Source organism: Carlito syrichta, unplaced genomic scaffold (genome assembly GCF_000164805.1).
Source record: "Carlito syrichta isolate Samal-C Ts95f unplaced genomic scaffold, Tarsius_syrichta-2.0.1 Scaffold302411, whole genome shotgun sequence".
Taxonomy (NCBI): domain Eukaryota; kingdom Metazoa; phylum Chordata; class Mammalia; order Primates; family Tarsiidae; genus Carlito; species Carlito syrichta.
The window spans coordinates 107,937-131,946 of record NW_007246507.1 but is presented as its reverse complement, the minus strand read 5'-3'; the positions used below and the strand labels follow the sequence as shown (position 1 = coordinate 131,946).

The 24,010-nt window shown below is 40.7% G+C and overlaps 1 protein-coding gene across 1 annotated transcript in view; it reads left to right on the top strand.

The window, feature by feature from the left end:
• Positions 1-5,776: 5,776 nt before the first annotated feature.
• The window catches only part of RMND5A (required for meiotic nuclear division 5 homolog A), a 35,775-nt gene continuing 17,541 nt past the window's right edge, over positions 5,777-24,010 (top strand). Inside the window, exons 1-3 of the mRNA XM_008056606.2 lie at positions 5,777-5,914; positions 17,786-17,920; positions 19,314-19,414. Coding sequence (XP_008054797.2) covers positions 17,864-17,920; positions 19,314-19,414 — 158 coding nt within the window. The 5' untranslated portion in view covers positions 5,777-5,914; positions 17,786-17,863. The remainder of the gene's footprint in view (positions 5,915-17,785; positions 17,921-19,313; positions 19,415-24,010) is intronic.

Below are 24,010 nucleotides of genomic sequence, written 5' to 3'. Positions count from 1 at the left end.
TTTGTTGCAGTTAGTGTTGTATACTTGTATTTTGATATTTCAGGGCTTTCATACTTCAATGTTAAAAATAATTTACTATAATTATGGAAAATGAAGAAATATATGCTGATGAGATTTCTGAGGTCGAAGGTGAATCCAGTTAACTTACTAGTGATTAGTGAGACAGATAGTGATATAATGATGCAATGTAAATGAAGAAATATATATATGTATGTATATCTAAAATATATATTTGGGGCAACCCCCTCAGGTCCCCTCCCACTGTGGGAGCTTTTCTGTCCTCTCAATAAATCCTGCTTTGGAAAAAAAAAATGTACACACGCACATTCGGTTTATAATCCAAATAAAAGCACAAAGTACGGAATGCTAGTTAGAGTGGTGTCTGAGGCAAATACTGGATGTACCTGCAACTTTCAGCTGTATTCTGAACAAGATGACAATTTAGAAAATATCGTTTCACTTGTGCTTAACAACCAAAGTTTGTGGCAGCCGCCTTCAGATTTCAGAAGGAATTTATAACTGAGAGGGGACGAGGACTCTATTTTGTGGGTGCGTCTTATTTGAAAATTGGCATGCATTATGTACTTTTGTATTTTTGTGTTGATCTTGCATTCTGTGACCTTGTTGAACTCACTAGTTCTAAGATTGAATGTATGTGAGTGTATGTAGGTTCTTTGGGATTTTCTACTTAGGGAATAATGTCATCGACAGATAGGGACAGTATTATTTCCTGACTTACTTGATGTTTGGTGAACTTAGGCTGCAGTGCTGTTGTGTGGTAGACACTAAACTTTTTGTGAGAGAAAGTGAGCAAGGGACCAGTGAGCTGCTGAGTGAAAGTGCTGGCAGTTCCAGATGGTGTTGGTTCAGAGTGCTGGTAGTACCAAACAGATTCTTTAATGCTGAGCTTGAAATTGAGAACATGTAATGTGTAATCTGTTATTTTTATATTTATTTCAGTAACTAGGTAGTGAATGCTTAGTATGTGCTGGTGACCATGCTAAACATAGAGCATTAGACAGTCATGTTTCCTGTTTCACTTAATTTCATGGGAGTAATAGATGAACGACTTTTCACAACAGAGTGTGAAACTCTGATAGGGAAGTACAGGATGGTATGGAAACACATTTTTCTAATTTATTGTTTCTGTGAAACCAGTGGACATACAACCTGAAGTGGCTAGGGAAGGAGGTCTGAGGGCAAAGCTTGAAGTCTTCGCCAGGCTTTACAAAAAATAGTTTAGGAGTTAACTCAGTTGTGTTTAATTTAGCTTGGTGAATGTCTGATTTTGGAAGACTGTGGCTGTTCTAATTTGTGAGATTGTCATGCTTAAAATCTGTTTACAAAATAAAAGATGCTATTCTATTGTATTAAAAGGAAATTATTTTTAGCTTAGACTAACCACATGTATTGGTAGTTTGCTTGGATTTAGCAAGCTAATTCTTATACTTGTTGAATCAAGTCATAATAAAAATGATCTTAAAAAGCACTTGTGATCATCAGTGATGAGCACTCCTTCAGAGCTGTTTTTTTTTTCATGCTTGTGGATGGGGCCTGGGTCTTTGGGTTTATCTCACTGAAGGACACAGTTCGCACAGGACTTTATCCTGGGTGACAAGTGATCACCACGGTGGCCCACCTGGTGAAGATAGCTGTCACAGAAACTCCCCAGCTTTACTTTTAGGAACTGAATTCAGTTAGATTTCTTTCACATAAAAGTTCCCCTGAAGGAGTTGTTTTCATACAGAGAGATTAAAAAAAATTACAACTTTCCATTAGGGCTTAGAAGTTTGGTTGATTCTCAGTTAGCCTGGTCATTATAGTGATTTTTAAACCTGTTTTTACCTTTGGCTGCTTTCCACTGAGTGCATTAGTGGAATCTTGCTCTCTGAATAGGGCTTTCCCAGGGTTCTCTTTCAGATGATTCCATTACACTTTTCTTGAGTTTCTAAATACTTTTGGTTGCTTGTGCCTTTGGTGCCATATCTAAGAAACTATTGCATGCCTAAATCCAGGGTCAAGAATGCCCTTGTTTTATGAATTTGATAGCTCTTACATTTAGGTCTTTAATCCCTTTCAGTGAATTTTTGTATATGATACGATTCTTTTGTATGTGGATATCTTGTTGTCCCAGCACCATTTGTTGAATATGGTTTTTTTAAACTGTTATTGTCCCTTTATTTACTTTCAGTTTACTTAATTTTATTTACTATCCATCCAAATACTTATCATATGTCTTGCACATTTGCAGGCACTGTTAATATAACCATGTCTTTCTTGAGCATATATTATGATATTAGAAGTTGGAAACACCTGATATGGACTTTGTGCAATGGTATTTAGAGGACAAAGACAGTCTCTGTTTTGGCCACCCCATTTGGATTGGGTGCCTTTGGCCACTCCCTTTTGTCTGCTTATCTTTTTATTTCTCTCAGTGGTTGTCACTGAACCAGATTTACTATAGTCCTTCTTCCCAGTCCCCTGCCGCCTTCCAGGATTTTTTTTCTTGAAACTCTAGAAAAACTGTTCTGGTCACAGTTACTGATGGCTTCCACATGTGAATCTGATGGCCAGTTCACAGTCCATGTCTTACTCGACTTAGCATGGTTAACACAATGGATTACTCCCCACTTCTTGCACATTTTCTTCACTTTGTTTCCCCAACACCAGACTTCCTCAAGTTTCCTCCTCCGTCATAATTACTGCTTCAGTAATCTTTCTTAGTCTCCTTTTCCAGTTTTGTTTCATCCCAACCTCATAAGCTTACAAACTTGGAGTTGCCAGGACTTAGTCCTTCTGTCTCTTCTTTTTGTCAGCACTGACTTCCTTGATGATTTCATCTTGTCTCATGGTATTAAGCTTTGTTCTGTATGCCAACGACTCACAAATTTGCATCTCCAGCTCTAGTGTTGCTCTTGCACTTCAGTTTTGTGTAGCCAACTGACTCCTCCACTTACGTGCTGGGGTGCCCACTCAGTGTCTCAAGTTTATGAAGCCCAAACTGAACTCTCTCTCCCCCTATCCCTCAGCCTACTCAGCCTGTAGTCTTTTTCATCTTAATTGAAGACGGTGCCATCTTTGTAACTACTGACTCAGGGTAAGAACTTTGGCGATACCTATGAGTCCTTTCCTTCCCTCATGTCTGGTCATGAAATTCTGGGCTGAGCCACTGTCGTCACGCATCTGGAGTGCTGCCAGAGACTCCTGGTGTTCCTTCTCATTCTGTTCATGGACTCCTGTTGTCAGTTGTAGTGACCGTATCAGAATGTCTTGAGTTAATGTGCCTTTGCTCCTGAAAACCTTCAGTGGAGCTCCCTTTTCTTTAGAGTCAAGGCATGAGTGTTTACAGTGCCGAGGATTGGTACCCCCCTTCTCTTGGGCTCCTCTCCTGCTGTTTTCCTTTGGCAAAAATCCGCTTCCAACACACTGGCCTCTTTACTTTTCTTTGAACAGTCTAGGTATATTTCTGTGGAAGGGCCCTTGTCTCCCCAACCTGCAGTTCTTTCCCCCATGGTCGCCGAATAGCCAATTCCTTTACTTCTTTCAACTCTTGGCTTACGGGTCGCCTACTCAGTGAGGCCTGCTATGTCCGTGCTGCTTTCAGATTGCAGTTGCTAAACCCGCATACCCTCCCCATCTGTCTCACCCTGCCTTTTTCCCCTCCCAGCAGCATGTTTTATCTTTTATCTTACAGTTTGCTCATTTTGTGTGTGAGCTGTGTCACTCACCAGAAGTTAAGTTCTTGGGCAGGGATTTTTGGTGGTTTTGTTTCACTGCTATGCCAGTTACGTAGTGAGTACTCAATAAATCTTTGTCTCCTAAGGCTCCTGTCCTTTTGTGCTCCTTGTTCACATTATTGGGTCCTGTCCCAGACCTGTTGAATTAGAAACTCTGGGGATGGGGCCGGCTACTGTGGTTTTTTGTTTTAGTTGAGGTCTCACTCCGGTGCCCAGACTGGAGTGCAGTGGCCACTCCCGGCCACCGCAGCCTCGACCTGCTGGGCTCCAGTGATCCTTCCGCCTCAGCCTTCCAAGTAGCTGGAACTACAGGCGTGCACTACCACGCCCAACTAATTTCTGATTTTTTGTAGAGATGAGGTCTCGCCAAGTTGCCCAGGCGGGTCTCGAACCTGCGGGCTGAGGCAATCCACTCACCTCAGCCTCCCAAAGTGCGGGATTAGGCTACTGTGTTTTAACGCCTTCCGGTGATTCTGATACAAATTAAAATTTAAGAACCACTGCTCTGTAATACTGGGTAGGATATCAGAGACCGGGCCTGTTACTCACAGGTGGGAATATGTGCATACAGAGATAAATGACAAATACAATAACTGAATTTGTTCTCTCTTTGTCCCCCTCCTCTTCCTCCTCCTCCTTTTTTCCTGCTGTAGCTACAAAGTTTGGAGGCAGAAAGCTCAGGAAAAGAGGATGTAGCCTGTAGTCACTTTCAGTTGATTACATGCGTCAGAATCCTCAAGACCACCCTTGAGTTCCAGTGATTCTTTAGGAGGACGCACAGCATATAGTTATACTCTTGACTAAAATGTATTCCAGCAAAGGATACAAAGCAAAATCAACAGAGGGAAAAGACTCGTGGAGCAAAATCCAGAGTTAGCCAGGAGAAGCATTTGAAGAATCCTCTCCCGGTGAAATAACATAAGATGTGTTTAATTCTTTTTTTTTTTTTTTTTTTGAGTTGGAGTCTCACTCTGTCACCCAGGCTGGAGTGTGGTGGCATGCTCCTGGCCACCGCAGCCTCGACCTGCCGAGCTCTGGTGATCCTTCCACCTCAGCCTTCCAACTAGCTGGAACTACAGGCACGTGCCATCACGCTTGGCTAATTTTTTAATTTATTGTAGAAACAAGGTCTCGCCAAGTTGTGCAGACTGTTCTCAAAACCCTGGGTTCTCAAAACCCTGCCCCGGCCTCCCAAAGTGCTGGGATTACAGGTGTGAGCCACCACACCTGGCATAGACATGCTTAATTCTTAACTCCAGCAACAACAAGTTGTGAGAAATATGAAGTATTGTCTACCAGGAAAGCGCAGTAGAGGCTTAGTGCCCAGGATTTTTATTGGAGGCTGGCCACGTGGGCACCTACTGCCTAACATGTGCCAAAATTCCAGTTCCCAGAAGGAAAGCAGGTGTTCTCCATAAACCACGCGGTACAACAGTTTAGGTACCATGAGCCACTCTTGCCAGTCAGATGACGATGGGACACCTCCTGAGCCCCAACTTTTCATATGCTAGCCAAGGGCCAACTTTGCAAGCAGGACTTTCTAAGGATAGCAGGCTCAGGCCTGCTGTGATAACTCTTTTCTGCACATCATGGTATCCAAAGAAGTTTTTATTTTCTTCCATTTCCTTATATGGAATATAAAAGCATTTAGATGAAATTGTCTCTCATTAGGAAATTTAGTATTAATAACAACCAAAATGTTTTGAGAATGAGTTGAACAGTTTGTGCTGAATAAGTGAGTATATTCACATAGACATATCTGAAAAATACTGCCTGGCTATATTGTCTGTGCTGATTTTGTAATTACAAAAGTGTTTTCTTTCATAGTAAAGTTTTCTTATTTCTAAAAACAAAAAATTAAGAAAAATATGATCGTTTATGAATGTGACCATCAGCTTCAAAGCAGATACGGATTTTTCTTCACTTTTCTTCCATCTTTTATGGGCCAGAGGGCCTATTTGAAACTTGCCATCTTTGGATTTGCTTTAGTGAGTAACCAGTTTTTCTTTCTTTCTTCCTTTTTTTTTTTTATAGGCCAAGATGCTGAATTATCAGGGACACTTTCACTTGTTTTGACACAGTGCTGTAAAAGAATAAAGGATACTGTTCAGAAATTGGCTTCAGACCACAAAGACATCCACAGCAGTGTTTCTCGGGTTGGAAAAGCCATTGATAAGGTATGGTGTTGAGGGAAGTATTTTCTATTTTTTAGTGTCATCCTTGTTCTTTTGTCAGTACTTTTGATAACACTAGTTTTCCCACATTATTTTATGCTGTTCCTCTCATCTTTGCTTCTGATAAACTTTTGCAGGTCTGGTTTTACTATGTTATTCTTAATAAAGTTCCCTGCTGCTATTATTTTAAAAACAAAAACAAAACAAAACCCTTTTCCTTTTATGACTTTCTTGTTTATATCCATTTGCTTAACATGACTAGGTCATGATAACTAAAGTTCTAAAGACACAGAGGCTAGTGTGTGGGAGTTCATTTACAGGAGTAACTTATTCTACTTCCTGAATAACTCCCTGGCTGTGACTCTGTCTCTGCTATGGGATGATGAGAATGACACCCCTGCACCTGTCTCCCTGCCCCATCCTCCTGTCTTCCTTTTGGCATGCTGGGTCGCTTTTCTTTAATGTTGCCTTCTGTGTGAGCAAGCGAGCGAGTGGACCACTAGCCAGTGAGGCCGTTTTTATTGGGTGGGTTCCCCCGCCTTTGTGGCACTTTTATTTATTTAAGAGAGAGGGTCTTGCTTTGTTACATGGGCTGAATTGTAGTGGTGCAGTAATGGCTTGTTGTAGCCTTGATCTCCAATTAAATTTTTTTTTGGTAGAGATGGGGTCCTCACTATGCTGCCCAGACTAATCTTGAATTCCTGGGCTTCTCCTACCTCAGCCTCCTAAAGTGCTGGGATTATGGGCATGAGCCGCTATACCCAGGCTTCTTGTGACACTTTTCAAACCAGGAGTCTTCGACTTAGTGGTTGACTGCAGCAGTTACCATTTTTAGCATGGGGTTGATTTTTACCTGTGGAGTTCACAGTCCCCATGGGGCCTAAGAGAAGTAGCCCAAGATTACTGTGTGATACCGCTGACTACTTCAAAATCTAGCAAGATGGCAGCTGGTCATGGGCATGTCTGTTCACACACAGTCAGCTTCTGGAGGGTTGGAAGAACTTTAGAGGAGAGCTCTTTGTAGCAAAGGCGACTCCTCAGTGGTCCTGTGAGTTACTTAGTCTGCATGCACAAGAGTGATAACGGCGGCATAGATAACAGAACTCCCTGAGTGCAGAGAGTGGGTCTGTCTAAGGCACAGGCAGGCTCTACTGTTAGAAACCATCCTTTAGAGCACTAGTGTTGAAAGGCTAGGCTTGAGCTGCCTAGATCAGAACGTCTAAGGCAGCATCGTCCACTGGTGGGTGTAGTGTGACAGGACTGAGTGGCAGGAGCTCTGGGGACTTGTTTTGGTGCCCACGGCTTGCCAGGGGTGCTAGTGGCCTTTCCGAAATTCTCACCGCTCCCATTGTGGTGCGAGGGCTGTGACTCAGCAAGAGTCAGGGTGGTGTTGGCAGCTGCTGAGTTCTAGCCACACTGTTGGGCAGCGACGACAGTCTCCAGCCCAGGCAGGAAGGCAGTGAGTCTTCTCTGCGACAGTGTGGAGCTGTGAAGCCGGTTTGGTGACTCCAAGGGAATGAGTACAGCTTTGGAAGGTGGCATCAGAGCCATCTGGGACCGTGGCACTGTGGAAGTCTTCAGTTGGTACCTGGAGTGGGTGTTGGTGTGCATTAGCTTAAGAACTATGGGAATACTGGACCACCAGGATCTGTAACAATGGGCAGGTCGCCAAATTGGATTCTGCCACTGGTGGGATGACCATATATGTCCCTGTTTTCTTTTTTTGTTTTTTTGAGTTGGAGTCTCACTCTGTTGCTCAGACTGGAGTGCAGTGGCCGCTCCCGGCCACCGCAGCCTCGACCTACAGGGCTCCGGCGATCTTTCCGCTTCAGCCTTCCCGTAGCCGGAATTACAGGCATGCGCTACCACGCCCGGCTGATTTTTTGATTTATTGTAGAGATGAAGTCTCGCCAAGTTGCCCAGGAGGGTCTCGAACCCGCGGGCTCAGGCAATCCGCTCACCTCGGCCTCCCAAAGTGCTGGGATTACAGGCTGAGCCACCGAGCCCGACCAAAAGTTATTCTTTTATATTTTCTTTCTAAAAGTTGTTTTATGTTCCTGTGAAAGTAGTTTACGTTCTGGGTGATTTGGATTCTGAATTCTTTTCATCCATATGAAACTACATTATTGGCCGGGCGTGGTGACTCAACCTGGAATCCCAGCACTCTGGGAGGCTGAGGCGAGAGAACTGCCTGAGCCCAGGGGTTCTGGACCAGTCTGGGCAACTTGGTGAGACCTCGTCTCTACAATAAATCACAGAAATTATCCAGGCGTGGTGACGTGCGTCTGTAGTTCCAGCTACTTGGAAGGCTGAGGCGGAAGGATTGCCTGAGCCCAGCAGGTCGAGGCTGCGGTGGCTGTGAGGGGCACTCCAGCCTGGGCGACAGAGGAGACTCCAACTCAGAAACAAAACAAAGCAGAACTGCATTATTTAGCTGATAGTGGTAAGTACTTGTTTTATAATCCAGAGCCACAGAGGAAAGTCTAGATTTTTTACCCCAGTTCCCTAAGGTTTTCCAGTATACTTTCTCCTGATGTTTTTGGCATCTACTTGGCCTTAGCTAGGAGGAACCTGTTTCCCCACTAGAACTACCTAGATGTTGTGAATGGGCTTGTATACGTGAGGCTGTTGCCACACAAGAGGACCCTGTTGATTTAAGCACTCCAGCGCTTTCCATTTGAACCTGGTAAATTTGTGTAAGCTCTAGGCAGCCTGTTGTAACCGCTGGTGACCTCATGAATTGATGGTGAGCAAACAGTGCAAAGCTGAAACCATTATGGCGCAGGGCTTTTAAGTACCACAATAAGCAGACCTGAGTAATAAGCTAGAATGCTGTCCACCAGCTCTGAGTGCCATTTCAAAATACAAACACATGTTCCCACCCTCCCAAGGTGAAGACAGAGAAGCCAGTGACTCCTTTATGAGCAGGCTGGTTTTGAGTGAGAAACTTTAGTAAACTTGTAACATGCTGAGTGGTAACTTTTTTTTCCCTTGACGTTTTATTACTTCTTGTGGTTTAAGGTTTTCTGGTTATCACTTCTCTGAAAACTTAAGCAGAATAGAAGTTTCTGATGATACTAGCCAAGGCATTGTTTGACTTTTAATTATTGTAAACATAAAAAGTTGTTGAAGATTTCTGCTTTAATGTGTTGACTATTTTCCATAAAGTTGGACATACTTAGAAGTCATTTAGTTTTCTTAAAAGTTTACTTTCTTAGAAAAGTCAGTAACAATGTTTGCTACTTTAGACTTACAGGCATGTGTTTATATGTGTTAAAATAAGTGGTATTAAGTATTTCAAAGTGTCTAAAATCTGGCGTAGTATAGTTAAAAACTAAACACACAGTACGTGTCCTTTATATGTTTGCAGTCTAGTTTGGTGATGTAAAAGTGTTTTTGTATCCATAACATAACTGGAAAAATTCTGGGGAACATAAAATAAATATGCATGGGTTGGACACTGCATAGTATAAAGTAAAGGAAATTATTATTTTGCTTTCAGTTAATCTAAGGTCTGTGGAGTTGGTATCTTAAATGTGACTTGGAAGAATTGGTAAGATTTAGAGCGACAAGGCAATGGGCGGGGGAGAGGGGACAAAACAATAACTGGGCATATGCTTGACTCATGTTAAAGACTGAGGAGTGACTTGGTTAGGGTGGCCCCCTGTTGGGAACAGGGGAAGGCAATGACAGAAGGCCTGAGGCCTGTGGGTTTGATCTGACAGGAGACTGGGGAAAATGGAATGCATGATGAAAGCAGTGAGGATTTGCTTGACTTCATTAAGGATGATGAAAATAGACTAAGTTGTAGTGATGGGTAGGGAGATAATGGTAGCAATCACTAACTGAGTGTTGCCTGTGTTCCAGACATTGAGCTAAGTGTTTCACATACATTTATATCCCAAGATGCAGGGACATTATTCCCATTTTACGTATGAAAAAAATAAGACTCAAAGATATTTAATAACACATCAGGTATATGACTTGGAAGTAGTGGATCAAGGTTTGGGAAATGTTTTCACTCTGTTCTTAAACACTCTGGGGCTATTGCAGAGCTGGTAATGTTGAAGGAGGAATATGATGGCTAAAAATGTTTTAAACTACATTGTCTAAACTGGGTATTTTGCCACTAGATGGAGTATCTCCATCAATGAGGCAAAACGCTGGCTGCATTAAAGAATGAATGGAGTAATGGTATAAAAAGTGAAGTATGGAATATTTTGTGATCATTCTGGGTGAGCGGCCTTTAGATATGTCTCAGGTGTTAGAGGGGGAAAAGATAACAGTGGGAGGTAAGCCTTGTTAAAGTTTAGCCTTAAACAGTAGATTAGTTAGAATGGTTGAAGGCAGACGTACTAACTCTAACATTTTATTATTGTGTAATAAATAAATCCTTTTGTAGTAGAAGAATGCTAGTGTTAAGGAAAAAGAAAATACAATTAGAAAATTCACTCTGATTAAAAAAACTACATTGCGTTCTGAAATACATAATTCGATATATGTAATTTCTAGAATTAGCAAAAAGAAATAGCTGACAAAAATTTTAAAATTAGCGCTAAAAAGTCAGGATTGTGTTCCATGAGAAAAAAATAGAACATACCAAACTGTTCTGTCGCCCTCTCCGCTGCCCCCAGAGTCACTAGAGGGTAATCCATGAAGACGCAGTGTAGGCAACATATCTAACTTTTTTTTTTTTTTTTTGAGTTGGAGTCTTACTCTGTCGCCCAGACTGGAGTGCAGTTGCTGCTCCCGGCCACTGCAGCCTCGACCTGCTGGGCTCCGGCGATCCTTCTGCCTCAGCCTTCCAAGTAGCCGGAATTACAGGCATGCGCTACCACGTCCGGCTGATTTTTTTGATTTATTGTAGAGATGAGGTCTCGCTGCCCAGGCGGGTCTTGAACCCGTGGGCTTAGTCAGTCCACTCACCTCAGCCTCCCAAAGGCGCGGGATTACAGGCTGAGCCACCGAGCCCGGCTCATATCTAACTTTTGCAAGGCACATCTCTGTGGCCAGGGTAGAGGATGTTGCTTTTAAGATTAATCTGTTTGAATGGAAGCTTCCATATCCTCAGTACCTTGTCCTCTTGGGACTCAGTTGTTTGCTGCAGGGTAGATATTTCAAGCTGTTCCCCAGAATCTTTCTCATTAGAACTTTAAAGGAAGGAGGGTCTGGGAGTGAGCGAGCCTGGGAGTGATTAGCAGCCCTTCAAAGGATCTGGTGTGTTGTGTGAAACAAAGCCCAGGTGCCCTGTAAAAGGGGAAGGAGCATCTTTGAGGCCAGTTGCTCTTATGCCTGCCCCCTGTCTTTAGATCCAACTTGCTTGGGCAAAAAGGATTTCTGTTTGTACCAACCAAGAGTCCTGGCTCAAACAGCTAGATGTTTTCTGTCACTCTTCATTCATATTGGGCTTCAGCTCCTGTAAAATGATACTGGTTCTGCTCTTTTCCATCAAAAAATCAATCTCAAAAGAGAAGGTGAGTTGAGTTCTAGTCTCTCTGCCATCTGTCATGTTGCATCATACTTTAAGTTATAGGCCTATAGTTTTACTGTTGCTCCTGTTCTAAACAGAATTAAGCTACGTTTCTTTAGCTGATGCTGATGATCATTTGTTGAATTATAGTCCAGGTCACAGAGGAAAGCCTGGACCTTTGCAGTTAGGTCTCCTAATAGGTTTTAGCGTCAGAGAACTGGACCTGGAGGTGGTGCAGACCATTTTTGCCCGCGGTTGGAAGAAGAAATGCCTTTCTTGGTGTGGCGTCCAAGTCAGGGTTGTGTTAAGAGGGACAGAAAGCTTTTATGTAATTAAGCTGTGCCAACTGAGCCAGTCTCTAATTGTATTTAAGTGGTTTTAAATTAATGTGTGTTATTAATATGTCTGTTAACATGCTTCTGTATATTTGTTTTATTTATATTTTCTAATGAAGATTCTCTTAAACACAGACTTACAAGGTTTGGTGGCAAGGACTGACTTTCACATTCAGCTACAGTGTATTAGATAGATTTACTGTTGGATGGATTTTGGCAGATGTTTTCATGTACATTATTTAACTTAAGTCTTCACAAACACTTAGTAAGGTGGGGTTATTGTTTCCAGATACAAATGTGAAAACTGAGATTTAGGTTAAGTAACCTGCCTGAGGTCACAGAGCTAGGATTGAAACCCAGGTTTTAGCACTTTGAGAAACCTTTCTGTACTGAGTTTCTTGAGATAATTTCTAGTGCCCTGAAGGCACCTACTGTATGTGTCAATTTCTCTTCTTTGCATCTAGTAAATGGGGAAAGATTTATATGATCTGAAGAGAAACCAGAGTATCCTTTGCATCTAGAATGGTCAGAGATGCATATCATCCTTGAGAAAATTAATAAAATAACCACAGAAAGTCACATGAGAATAATGAGGGCTAAGAATGCAAATGTAACAGATGGCTAGATGATGGAGCATCTTTTTTTTTTTTTTATACATATTTTTTATTTTAAAATTGTGGGGTACTTTAAGGCTTGTAAAAGCTCTCGGAGTGGTTTGGCACATTACCCCCCTTTGTTTATAAAGTGAGAATTTATCAGTGTGAATCTACTTTTTCTTTGGAAGCCAAAGTAGAAGTATGAATACCATACAGAGGAGAATACGGAATGCCGAAAAAGGTAACGCCTGCGTCCGGAAATGCATCTGCAAAATGCTGCCTGAGACACACTGGTACATTTATGTCCCAGCCCATGGTTTGAAAGCACTGCTGTCTGGTATGTGCCTAAGTGTGGGTCATTTCAGCCTGGGACGTGTGCCTCATTGTCTCAGCATTGCCAGACTTTTCCCTAAAAGATTTGTGCCAGTTTACAGATGTAACGCTTCCTGCTTTCTCGTTTCTCACCACATTTGGTATGATTAGACTTTGAGTTTTTAAAAAATCAATCGAGTGGGAAATAGAATCTCGTTGTACTAATTTTGCCATTCTTTGATCATCTTTAAAGTTGAACATCTTTTCATGTTTAACATTAGTATTTACCCCTTTTGTGGATTTCATGCTCTTCTTTTGTCCATTCGGTTCTGGTCAGTTGGTTTTCTTATTGACGCGAGGTGTTTCTTTCAAACTCTTTTGAACGCTCATCCTTTGAAGATTGTGTGTGAAGTAACCATCTTCTCCCAGTCTGGGGGGAATCAGAATAAAAGTCGTCTTTTTCTGTTTGGTATCCTTGGCAGGCTGCCTCTCACTGCTAAACCAGATTAACTGGATGCTTAGAAGGGAAATGGATTCTTGGTATGCATACCAGGAGCACATCCTCAGGTTCTTCAAAGTTAGGTGGAGATGTTTTAAAAAGTTTATCAGCACTAGTAGAGGATTAGCACTTGCGAATTAAATACTCAGTTGTACCTTGTATTGCTGCCACTGTTTGCTCAATAATTATGATTTTATAAAATGTATTTGGGAAATGAATTCATTTTTGGTGCTGAACAATGAAAATCATTTCTTAAAGTCTGAATGGTTTGTAAGCATGTTCGTGATACGCCAGGGAGGTAGGGCGTTGTGTTTAGATCTCACAATTCATGGTGATGTTTTATTAAAGTTATTTACTTCTCCTTTGCCTCAGCTTCCAGATTTAGTGTGTCCTTGATTTTTCTTTCCAAGCCATAACATCCTCTCCAGACGGACACACCCGTGATGTGTGTTTTTTTGCTGTAGTTCTTGTTTGGATCCTTTCTTCTCAATTAAGGATGTTGTGCCAAGGCTTTCCTTGACTTTAAAAATGTGAAAGGAAAAAGTATAGTAAAGCAGAAGATGCTAATAATGGTTATTTCTTTTCATTAGCCACCTCTTGGCTGGTTTGCAGTACTACTGATTTTCTGGGCAGCCATGCAAACAAGTTTGGTCACCTAGTTTGGTCATCTAGCAACGGAAGCTGGAACTGATACCAGCTCTGATGTCACAGTAAGAACCTGCAGTTATAACAACAGGAGTTTGACACTGTATTGCATTTGCTCAATTTCTATACCTTTTATAAGGTATAAAAGGAATAGAAAAATGCTTTAGTTAAGTACCAAAGAAGTTTGCTTACCTCCCTCAATGGTTTAGATTGAAAAATCAAAATGATAGAAGGGATCTCAGAAATTTTCAGTAAGTCATGTAATGCCTTGCTCATTCATGCTTCTTTTCCAAGAGGAGCAACTAAATTGTAGGGAGATTCTGAGTGTGTGTGACCATATAGTAGTGACCATAGACAGTCTTAAGGAAGTAAAGGTATGGGAAGGGCATCTTTGTAAAACTTTGTAACAAACCCAAAGGAGATTGTTTGCATATTAGACTCTTTAAAATTTTCTAGATGATTAACATTTAGTTTTGGTATGTATGTTAAGGAAAAAAATTTAAAAATTCTTTAGTTTGATCTGAGCAGTTACTATCTGGTGGCAGCTATTAAAATTCTGTCTTAATAGATACACTGCCAAGTAAAATTGTCTTTTTAAACATAGTTTGTGCTTTGAGCTGATGAGTGTGTCTTCCAAAGTTGTTTTATGTGTTTTCTAAGGAATAAGTAAGTACCTGATAAATGTGTTGAGTTGATGAGATTGGGGAGTAATAAATCATTAAATGATGAACTTGAAGGTTATAATTGGATTTAATGATAAATTAATGAGGGATCTTTCTTAATTAGTCTCAGTGATTCTTTGCTTATAGTGTGCACCTAGACACTTAGAGAGTTAGGGGCAAATACTGGGGTTTGTAATCAATTCTGTCATCTTCAGAAGGCCCTGTCTTTATTCATTTGAGTGATCCTTCAGGGAGCAGAACATGGGAGAGTATAACATCCATCACCCTTGGGCCTCCATCCAATCTAGTACAGAAGAGGACCAAAGTAACACCACTTGCAGTGTCCTACTTGTCACAGACAGCATAAAGATGCAATACTTGCTTAAAAGTATTGATAAATTGTTACAACATTAACTGTCAACAAGCAGCATCTGCTAAGTGGAAATGAAACACATGAACCTTATAAAAGCAATTATGGTTCTTTTTTTTTTCTTTTGAGTTGGAGTCTCACTGTCGCCCAGACTGGTGTGCAGTGGCCGCTCCCGGCCACCGCAGCCTCGACCTGCTGGGCTCCAGCAATCCTTCTGCCTCAGCCTTCCAGGTAGCCGGAATTACAGGCGCGCGCTACCACGCCCGGCTGATTTTTTTTTTAAATTTATTGTAGAGATGAGGTCTCGCTGCCCAGGCGGGTCTCGAACCCGCGGACTCAGGCAATCCACTCACCTCAGCCTCCCAAAGGCGCGGGATTACAGGCTGAGCCACCGAGCCCGGCTGCAATTATGGTTCTTTACTGCTAGGTAATAGTCTGTTCATGTGTGCATTAGGCACTTCGTATTATTTCCATTATTTAGGTTAAGTACTTGGCCAAGAAAATATCTATGGAAAGAAAATGGATAAAAATTAAGACTCTGAGAGTGGTCTTGTTTTTTTTGTTTTTGTTTTGTCGAATTCTAGATCCTAACGTATGTATTCAATTTTAGGCTATTGGCTTGAGAGCTAAAAATAGGTTACTATCTCTATAGGGAAGAGAAATAAACTTAATTTTGGATAACAGCACTCTTGCATTGTGATTGTAAATAGCAGGGTGTTTTTAGCCATTATTGCAGGTTACTTACTACGTGTTCTTGTATGTCCTATAAAATAATACCATGTTGGTTGGACTGTATTTAAGCAGTGACTGGACTAGGATTGCGATTTTAGTTAACTCTAAATGATCTTGTCTAAGTAAGATGATTTGTTTTTGTTGTTTGTTGATGTTGTTGTTGTTTTAAGTGCAGTAATGCCTGTGAAAGATAAGGGGCAGAAATGGAATTGGGCAGGGAAAGCTTTCAGACCAGGATGTAGATTTGCTCTTTCTTTTGTAGATATGCTCTTTCGTTGCTTTTGATGTTTCGTGTTTCCTTCTGGTATCATTTTCTTCTGTCTGAAGAACTTACTTTAGCAATTCTTTTAGGGCAAGTCTGCCAGCAACAAATCTATTTTCCTCTATCTGAGAATGACTTTATCTTCATTCCTGAAGGATATTTCCACTGGATTTAGCGTTCTAGGGTGATAGTTCTCTTCTTTCAGTACTGAAAAAGTGTCCTGCCTCTTCTTTCTGGCCTCTCTGGTGTCTCTTGAGAAATCTATAGTCATTTGAATTATGTTTCCTCTATAAGTAAATGTCACTTTTCCCTGGCTGCTTGGAACACTTTTTTCTTTATCTTTAGCATTCAGCAGTTTGATCTTGAGATGTGTAGGTGGGATTTCTTTTTTTTTTTCGAGTTAAGAGTCTCACTCCGTTGCCCAGGATGGAGTGCAGTGGCATGCTCACAGTCTCCCCAGCATTGACCTGTTGGGCTCCGGCGATCCTTCTACCTCAGCCTTCCAAGTAGCTGGAACTACAGGCACATGCCATCATGCCCGGCTGGTTTTTTATTGATTGTAGAGACGAGATCTCACCAAGTTGTCCGGGCTGGTCTCAGACTCGTGGGCTCAGGCAGTCCACTCACCTCAGTCTCCCAGAGTGCTGGGATTACAGGCTGAGCCCCTGGGTAGATTTCTTTGAGTTTATCCTTTATGGAGATCACTGAACTTAAATCAGTAGATGTACGTCTTTTTGTCAAACTTGAGAAATACTTTTTCTATACCACACTCTCCTCTCCTCTGGTATTTTGAGGACACAAATGTTAGATCTTTTGTTATTATCCCACAGGTCCCTGAGGCTCTGTTCTTTTTTTTTTTAATCCTTTTTCTGTTGTTGACATTGGATGATTTCTGTTGATCTTCACTGACTTTTTGCACTGCCATTTTCATTTTGCTGTTGAGTGCATCCATTGAGGTTTTTGGTTACTTTATCTTCTACTTCTTGCAAAGCCTCTCTGTCCTTCATTTCAGGAGTGTTTGCATTTTTGTAATAACTTGTGAAGTCTGTGGTCTTTGATGATTTTACCATTTCTGTCTTAGTGGCATTGGTGTCTGTTGATCATTGTTTCTCATATGAATTGAGATTTACTCAGTTTTTCATATGTCAAATAATTTTGCAGTGTATCCTGGACATTTTGATTATGCTGCAGCACTCTGAGTCTTGTTTAAAACGCTGTGAAGAGTGTTGATATTTTTGTTTTAGTAGGCAGTCAGTCTGGTTGGTTGAGTTCAAGCCACAAGTTCTGATTGGTCTTCTCTGGGTTGTAGTTTCAGTGTCAGTTTTTTGTTTTTGTTTTTGTTTTTTTCCTGGAGCAGTTACAGCTATTCAGATTTGTCCTGTCTGTGTACAACCCAATAGCCGATGTGAGGCCTGGGAATTAGGTCTATCCTTGAGTTCAGTTTTCTGTAGTATGTCATTTAGAGTCAAGTCCTTGTATACATAGCTTAAAGGCAAGCCCAAAGGTGTACTAAAAGCACTCTTAACTGCTTGACCATTCCCCCACCAAATCAGACCACAGTACCATTGGGATATGTCATGGATTATTTAGCTAATCTTGTGTTGATGGGCATGTGTGTTTTTTCTTCTTTTCCCTATCCATTATAGGCAGTGTTGCATTGAGCATGCTTTTACAGGTTATCACTGCATCACTGAAAATATTGCTATACTGTAATGCTTAGAAATCAGTTAATTCATGTAATTGCCTTTATTTACAGAAATCATCGTTAAACCCAGAATATTCTCTAAAAATGTACCTATATACTCCTTCAGCAATAATCCATGAGAATGACAAGTTTTAGAAAGAAGTAATTAAAAAATTCCTTTGTGTGCGGGGCTATTGATAAATTGGAATTGGGTACCTACTGGGGAATATCTCAGAGTGAAATGACCTTTTTCCTGCTTGGTGGTGTGAAAATAATCTATTCATGAGTCCTTTTCTTTGTGTTTCAGAATTTTGATTCTGACATTAGCAGTGTGGGAATAGACGGCTGCTGGCAGGCAGATAGTCAAAGGCTTCTCAACGAGGTGATGGTGGAACACTTCTTCCGACAAGGAATGCTGGACGTAGCTGAGGAACTCTGCCAGGTAACTGTGTGCCAACTGGGAGGATATGAAGAAGAAGCGAGGGACTCCTTGGAGTTCGCGTTATTTGCAGAGTGGGGTTTTGAGTCTTCCACCAGTTATAGATCTTTAATATTTTCCTTATCAGGAATGACCTCATTTTACTAGGAATTTTTTGAAGTGGTGAAAGTTATAGTCCTAGAACTTGCTGTCAGAATGGTTGTTTCCTTGTTCCTGACCCAGAAGGTTGGTCCCAGGTCATGAATCAAGGGGATGAGAAGAGATGCTGCTTTCACCAGTTTTTCCTTTGATCGGGAAGGTTAGTCTAGTGGAGAAGAGGAAAGGGACAAAACATGATTGTTTGTTCTTCTCATCTAGCTCAGCTTTAAAGAATTTTGTTTGTCAAATGAATTTCATACTGAAGTTTATTTTGGGTGAGCAGTGTTTGTCTTTTATTTCTATTAGACATGAGCATAGGGATCTTAGAACAGTTCATCGGGACCACATGGTCGTAATAGGAGCAACTGCCATGTTTTAAGTGTTCGCTTCTAGTTAAACCTAGCCTCTGTTCCTTGCTGCAGCTCTATGAAGTAGAAATTTTTTCCTATTCTACACATGAGAAATCTGAGGTCTGGAAAAGTAAAACTTGCCCAAGGCCATGGGTTCTTTGTGAAAGAATTGAGATTCAGTCTCCTATTCATGTGCCTCCAAACTGTTCTGTGCTACCATGTGCTATTGCATTTTTTGTTTTTTAAAAAAAGGAAGACTAAAAGGATTAAATAATTTAAAACCAGTCTGTAAACTGAATCTCTCATCTAAGCCTTTTCTGTTTTAAACAGTTCAGAACGATAGCTCAGGTCTTTCTCTGTACCTTACAGGGATTATATGAGTGTGTTCATATACATTTTCTGCAATAAATTGTATCACTGAGAATTAAGTTTGCTTTTAAGTAACAAAGACCCAAAATAATAGTGGTTTAAACAAAAGTGAAGTTTATTCATCTTGAAGAGAACTAGGAAGTAGTAAGACGCCCACAGCACATATGGTAGCTCTACTCCATCTTAGGGACCTATGCACCTTGTAGCTCTGTTGTTTCTAAGGTGTCACCTGTCCTCATGGTCCAGGATCACAGCCAAGGCTCCAGCCACACCTTTCCATCCCAGGAAGGGCAAAGAGTACATGTTTATATTTTACCAGCCAGAAGCTAACATCTTGCAAAGCTGTACCAGCTGTATTCCATATGGTCATGTACCCTGCTGAAATATGAAGGTTCTAATGTGGGAAAGCGGAAATAATTTGCTACTGGGAGTGGTCATTTGTCTCTGCCATAGAAATACATGTTAAAGGGAAATTATCTTTAATGATTTTATCCTGATTACTGCTAACAAAAATCGTTTTTTTTTTTTTTTTTTCCCAGGAATCTGGTCTTTCTGTAGACCCAAGTCAGAAAGAACCATTTGTGGAGTTAAATCGAATATTAGAGGCATTAAAAGTCAGAGTTCTGAGACCTGCTCTGGAGTGAGTGACTGAGTTTGCTTTCTTTTTAGTTCTTTGGGAACACTACATAGGAAATCTTAATTAGAAAACACATTAGAGATTTTTAGATATGTTTGTATCTCACCTGGGTAGACTTTAGAGAAATCAAAGGAGAATTATTTTATTTATTTTAGCCAAGTGAAATATCGGGGTGTGCAGTATGGAAAAATGGTTAGAGCTTATGTCACTTATCAGTTGGTCTGGATTCCCATGAGAGACAAGGGTTTCCTGTGTCCATGCTATACTACCACTTTGTGTGGACTGGCATCGTGACTGAAGCACTCTTGTTCAGGTGGTGCTAGTTTGATATTTGAACTTCCATAACGTGATGAGTTCTGTACTAGTGTCCTAAGACGTGATTTAATTGGTTATTGGAACTAAGTGGTATGCGTCAAGAGAGCAAATGTTGTTATAAAGGCACTCTGTTCTTTATTACTGTGGATTTTGGTGATCGACTGTGAACGTCTCATTAATAGGAATTATCTGAAATTACTGAATAAACTGTAATAAATATTCTAGAGCAAGCTTTTCAAGAATTGGCAAGCTTTTTCATAAAGGACCAAATAGTGAATAAAGGCTTTGCAGGCCACATACGATTTTTATCACATGTTCTTCTTTATTTTACAGCCCTTTAAAAGTGTAAAAACCCATCTTGGCCATCTGGCATTCAAAACAGGCAACAAGCTATATTTGTCCTATGCCATAGTTTGCTGATCCTGGCCCTACTATTTTTTAATATGAGAACTGCCAGGTTATTTGTAATAAATGGCTCATAAAATAAAGGGAAGAAGCTGGTTGATGGAAGCAGTGATATCGTTGTGAGGGTATAGCCTTTGAATCCTGATATTTTAGAACTGGAAAGATTTGAGATCAGTGTTACCAGAAAAGAATAGTTGGAAAGTTGACTTTTATAAGATGCACAGTTTTCTTTACTTTTTCTTCCAGCAAATCATTTAATTCTTCATAGATTAGTTTCCTGTTTATGATTGTTTCTCAGTTCTTAGAAAATCTTGCAGTTTTAAAACCAGCCCAGATGACCAAATAGAAAGAGATTTCTGTGTAAATTTATAAATTACAAAATTCCTGTATAAATTGTAAATGTGAGATAGGTACTCTATAAAGATAGACCTCTCTTAAGAACTGTGCCACTGTGTAAGATGCATTTTACCTTTGTAGAGTTTGTGTTTGTTTGCCTAAGCAGACTTTAGATTGTGACACACCTGGGAGATAAATTTAATCGATTACCTCTACCACCTCTTAAAATATGGCAGTCATTTTCTATCAAGAAGAATGAGAGAGCTTAAATATTTAAATGTAACGGATTTCTCAGTTTTTTTTTATGTGATCAGGAAGTCGTTTTTGGGTTGTTACACAAGGTGTAATACTCATTTACCTGTGCCTGCCTTGGGTTTTTCATCAAGCTTTTAAAAGTATGTATGATGCACTAGGTACTGTACATACTATAACTGAACGTACAGTCACTGGTGCGTAGTATTTGCTACCTGAGCCTGCAGAGTACTCAAGACTTCCTTTTGGTATCGAGAAAATTCTTAAGACTATTTTAATGTTGTGCTTTTTCTGTAAGATACTAAGTTTTTTGTTGATAACCATGTCATATAGAGTGACTATTTCTGTAAATGTTTTCTGTTATTTGTAGCCTTAAGGCAGTTTTTCCCAGGCAAAGGGGTGCACTTGGTGGTAACTGGGAATCACAGTAGCATTTTTCTTATTTCACTTTTCTGAGAATATTGTCATGGTAAATATCAGCACAAGGGAATGTAGTGGTAAGTATAGTTACCTCTTCTTGAGGGCTTACTATGCGCCTAGCATTGTTCTAAGCATTGTACGTGTCTTAACCTACTCAACCTTCACATTAACCCTATGAAGTAAATACTCACTTCATCAAGGAGGAAGAGGCCTGAAAGATCCTCTGTGAAAAAAGGATATGGAGTCAAAAGATCATGTGAGAAATGCTTTCTGTAATAGTCCTCTAGCACTCTCCCCTAAGAGATTTGCTTTAACTTATTAAAGGTGCCGTCAGTAAAGCTGCAAAAAGAAACTCATTTAATTTTATAAAGCCCAGTGTTTTATGCATATTTGATGAAAGAACCTTTGTTTTCCCTCTAAACAATACCTATTAAAGTCCACAGAATTGGAGTTCTACAAAACGCAAGTTTGGAAAATGACAGTTGCATATAAACTGCCATTATAACCACTCAGGCTTTTTCAGTTCTTGCCTGCTGCTGGTGAATGCAGCACACATATTTACTAAGCACCTTTTATGAGCTAGGTGCAGAAAATTCACTTTATTCAAATTAATAAGCATCAGTAGTTGAAAGATACAGGACACCAGTTTGGGGAACTCTGGTTCAGATACAAGGAGAGAAACCCTGCTAGTTGTGTGCCTCCAGTTGCTCCTGCTAGGAGGAGGCATCATGGAGCCACTCACAAAGGAAAGGAAGGAGGCAGGGAATGCAAGTGCCTCCAGGCCACCTAGGCGGGTGGGGAGGCAGAGGTTGGGCTGAGAAAATGCAAAGCTGAGGAACGCCAAGAGGAGAAGGGATCTTGGAGAGTGTTAGTTGTTTCATTGCAGTAATGGGAGGAATGGCGATGTGATGAGAGAAACGGCAGCGCAACAGCTAATTACATGTACAGACTGCTGTGTTCATGCCCTTGTATTTCTGAGGTCTGTGCAGAGTTTCCTCCTCATGCAGACTGCTTTATCTGCTTTTTAAATTCCTCTTGGCACCTAGAATAGTCTCACTTCATCGTAACATTCAATAAATAGCCTAATAGTTTGAGCTGGGTGCGTTGGTTCATGTCTGTAATTCCAGCACTTTGGGAAGCCGAGGCCAGAGGATTGCCTGAGCCCATGGGTTCGAGACCAGCCTGGGCAACATGGTGAGAACTCATCTCTACGATAAATTTTTTAAAAGTTAGCTGGGCGTGGTGATACATCCCTGTAGTTCCAGCTACTTGGAAGGCTGAGGCGGAAGGATCGCCCAGCAGGTTGAGGTTGTGGTGGCCATGAGCTTGCCATTGCACTCCAGTCTAGGCAACAGAGTGAGATTCTAACTCAAGAAAAAAAAAAGTTATAGTTTGAAGGAGAGTTTTGAACAGACATGTTATCCTTCCTGTGGCAGATAGAAAGAAAACCAAAGTTAGAGAATTACAGTAACTTAATACAAAGAGATAGAAAAATACTAGAAAAATAGAAACTGTCCTTGGAAGTATGCTAATTATTGACATTTTGAAAAAAGTATTGTCTTTAAGGGAAGCCAGTGGTTGCCCTCCTAAAGGTGTCTCAAAGCATAATAATCGTGGTGGATTTACCACAGTCAGGATCTGACTTTGAGCTTTGCAGGCTTGGAAACTGTTTTTACTAAGAACAGGTCTGGGCTTTTAACAGCTATAAAAATCTGAATTGTTAAGTGACATGTACAGTTTGGATTACTAGTGGCTCTGAAACTAGCTCATGCTAGGCAGATTCACGTGGAAGGCACATAAACTTGCTGAGCATGGAGTTGGAAGGTTGTTCTGGAAATATTTAGTGTTCTCAAACTCACCTTTCCTGCTGCCATTACCTTCACCATGGAGAGAGTGTGGCAAAGATTGCAGTTCAAAGTTCATTCACTCCTTTTCTTGAAATAGTCCTTGGACTGCCTTGGTTGGTCCTTTCTTAGACTGCCATTGCTAGTCAAACTTCTTTTCAAAAATTTACGTCATTAAAGCTTTATTTTACCTGAAATCTCCATATCTGAGTTTAGATTCAGTGTTAATTATCCCAGTAGGCAGTGGACATGTAGAAAATCAAAAGGTACAACAACAAAACAGAAATGCAGTGAGAAGTAAATCTTTTTCCCATCCTTGCCTCCCAGTTTCCCTCCACACAAGCAGTCACCATTAGCCTTTTTCTTGTGCAGCCTTCCAGAGATACTCCGTACACTTCCAAGTTTACGTGTACAGTTGTCTCCCCTTATCCACCAGCAATACATTCTAAGACCTTGAGTTGATGCCTGAAACTGCACATGGTACTGAGCCCTGTAAGTCCTATGTTTTTTTCCTGCACTTGCATACCCGTGTTCAAGCTTCATTTCTAAATTTGGCACAGTAAGATAGTAACAACAGCAATAAAGTAGAACAGTTAAAACAATATGCTGAAATAAAAGTTTCTTAATCGTGTTTCTCAAAATATCTTATTGTACTGTGCTTACCTATTTTCAGACTACCGTTGACTGCTAGTCACTGAAACCTTGGAAAGCAAAGCTGCCGATGGGGGAACTGCTGTATTGTGTTTATGTACATTTTTATGCACAAATGACTGCATACTATACATGCAGTTGTGCATCTTGCTTTTTCCCACCTGAAAAATTTTGGCATATTTATCTTTATCAGAACACACAGAACGATCCCATTTTTTATGGCTACTTTTGAGTGTTCTGTTTTAGGGATCATGTCTTAATTTTATTAACCAGATCCTTGTGACAGACATCTGCTCATTTCTGGTGTGGTGCTTGAAAAGTGTGTGGTAGTGAGCATCCACTGCACGTTACTTGGAGCACGCCCAACTGGACCTGT